The 2,412-nt window shown below is 35.2% G+C and overlaps 1 protein-coding gene across 1 annotated transcript; it reads right to left on the bottom strand.

Moving 5' to 3' along the window:
• Nucleotides 1–554: 554 nt before the first annotated feature.
• LOC107822203 (receptor-like protein 51) lies at nucleotides 555–2,059 on the bottom strand. Its single transcript, XM_016648721.2, has one exon. The coding sequence runs from the start codon at nucleotides 1,974–1,976 to the stop codon at nucleotides 774–776; it is 1,203 nt and encodes a 400-aa protein (XP_016504207.1). The 5' UTR covers nucleotides 1,977–2,059; the 3' UTR covers nucleotides 555–773.
• Between the last annotated feature and the right edge of the window lie 353 nt (nucleotides 2,060–2,412).

Here is a 2,412-nt window from a genome sequence, read left to right as displayed (position 1 = left end):
CTATGATACCTTGCAACTTGGACTACAAGCTACAAATCAGCAATGTGAATGGAAACAAATCCAATGTTGTGACTGCCAGGCTTAAAGGACTTATTAAGTACCCGTTCTATAATGTCAAGCAACATAGTTGAAGTGGGAAAAATTCAATCTTAACCAAGCAATAAGCTACTCTAAAATGATAACTCGGTGCACAAAGTATCCCGCAGGGTTCGAAGAAGGATCGCACCCTAAAAAGTGTAATGTAGGTAGCGTACCCTGATGCAAGCAGAAATAAAAATTTACTAGAAGCAATGCCATAGTAAAACAGGTGCATGTAATTAGTTATTCGATTAGGAGTTAAAGCCACATAATCATTGTCTAAATCCAAATTATATCCAATTGAACGCCAAAAAGGAATGAATTAAAGGAAGTTAAGAATCAAACATTCCCTGGAGAAAACAGAGTAAGAAGAAATGAAAACCAAAAAGAACTAAAGGGGAAAAAGACAGGTAATTTTTGTACTTATAAATTTTGTATGCTTGGTATCCGCATTACTTCAGAAAGAACTTTTTTCTCGCCCTCATATCACTATAGCCTAGCAGACAGCTAAAATGAAGCTTCTCCTTCAGCAAAGGTACAGATAATAGAATCACACACAAATTGAGTAATAACACACTCTTACATTCTACTCTCCCCTCAAGATCCATGTATACAGTTAATGAACAAATTTTCAAATTTTATAAGGAAATTTGTCTAACCTAACTGGACCACGAATTTGTCTTAATTTACACTCATCATTTACAGCATTTGGACAATAGAACCAAGAAAATAATCAAAAACACTATGGAAGAAAGTCCAATGGCAACACCAAAAACAACCCTGCTAGGTCCATGTTCATGTTTAGGTGGTGGACTTTGATCCTCTTTATCTGCACTATCATCACTGAAATCTTCCTTAGGAGGCGGTGGAGACAGTGGCAATCCATGTTTATCACAAGGAGCAATGCCAAGTTTCAATTTGGTAGACAATGTGGAATGATTGTAGCAAAGATTAGAATTTTCTCCCACCTTAAACACAACCAATTTCTTGATGAAAGTAGCATTGAATGGCAAAATCCCATGAAAATTATTCCTCTCAAGATTCAAGTATTTCAATCCCTTCATATCTGAAATGAACTTTGGAATAGTTCCATTTAATCGGTTAGATCCAAGATCAAGATGAACTAATCCAGGAATAGCAGCAAATGATTTTGGAATATTTCCAGATAACGAATTTGAAGCTAAAGACACATTTTTCAGAGAAAGTAAGTTACCAAAGGCAGTTGGTATAGTACCATTGAGTGAATTAGAAGAAAGATTCAGATGTACAAGATTTTCAAGCATAGTTAAAGAACTTGATATTCTTCCTTCAATTTTATTCTCAGATAAATCTACATAAGTAAGATTCATATGCCATTTTGTAGGAAGAACTCCTGTGAGATTTGCATGAGATATGGTCACAGTATGCAAATTCTTGATGCTGTTCAAGATTATAGAAGGGCCACTAGCAGAAACCGGAACATTTGACACAGTTAAATTTACTACATTATGCAAACGAATAAGCCAAACACTAGAGAGTTTCTTGAGGGAGTTGATACAAGTGAAGGATTGGAGATTGGAGGAAAGTTCAGAGGGGAAATGAATAGGAGAAACAGGACAGTTTATGAACTGTAAGTCAGTGAGAGTTGAGAGAGATTTAAGAGCTGTTTGGGATAAAACCACATCATTTGAACAGTTTATAAGTTTGAGAGAAATAAGGTTGTGAAAAGGAGTTGAAGAGTCACAAATGGTGGTTTTGTGAAGGGGAGAACAGGGGTCTTTACCTGTTGGAACACTTAGTGATCTGAGAGCTTTAAGTTGGTTTGGGTCAAGAGTGGATTGAGCTGATGATGATTTTGTGGAGAGGAGAAAGAGGAGAAGGGTGAAAGAGAGGACGAAAGGAGATAAATTTAGAACCATAGTTTTGTTGCAAGAAGAAGAAGATTGGGAGAAGGGAAATTAAGAAGAGTACTTTTTGTTAAGTGTGTGAGAGTATGTTGAAGTTTGTACAATAAAAGGACTTTGAAGAACTTGTAAGGGACAAATTTAAAGTGACAGAATAGAGGATATAATTTGCTGACCTTGGGTTGAGGTGTTATTACAGAAATGTACATTAAAACAAAATCTCGTGCACTAAGCTCCCGCTATACGCGGGATTCAGGGAAGAATCGGACCACAATGGTCTATAATAAAAGTTTATAAGAACAAAGGTATTTTCCTTTATACTTGCATTTTTCTTTCTTTTATTAGGTAGAGAAAGAAAAATGAGCTGATCCTAATGCAATTTTCTTACATAACCACAAACTAAATGTTCTTATGATATATATATATATATATATATATATATATATATATA

Source organism: Nicotiana tabacum, chromosome 3 (genome assembly GCF_000715075.1).
Source record: "Nicotiana tabacum cultivar K326 chromosome 3, ASM71507v2, whole genome shotgun sequence".
Lineage (NCBI taxonomy): Eukaryota > Viridiplantae > Streptophyta > Magnoliopsida > Solanales > Solanaceae > Nicotiana > Nicotiana tabacum.
The sequence above is the reverse complement of the archived record's forward strand: the minus strand, read 5'-3'. Positions and strand labels throughout refer to the sequence as shown.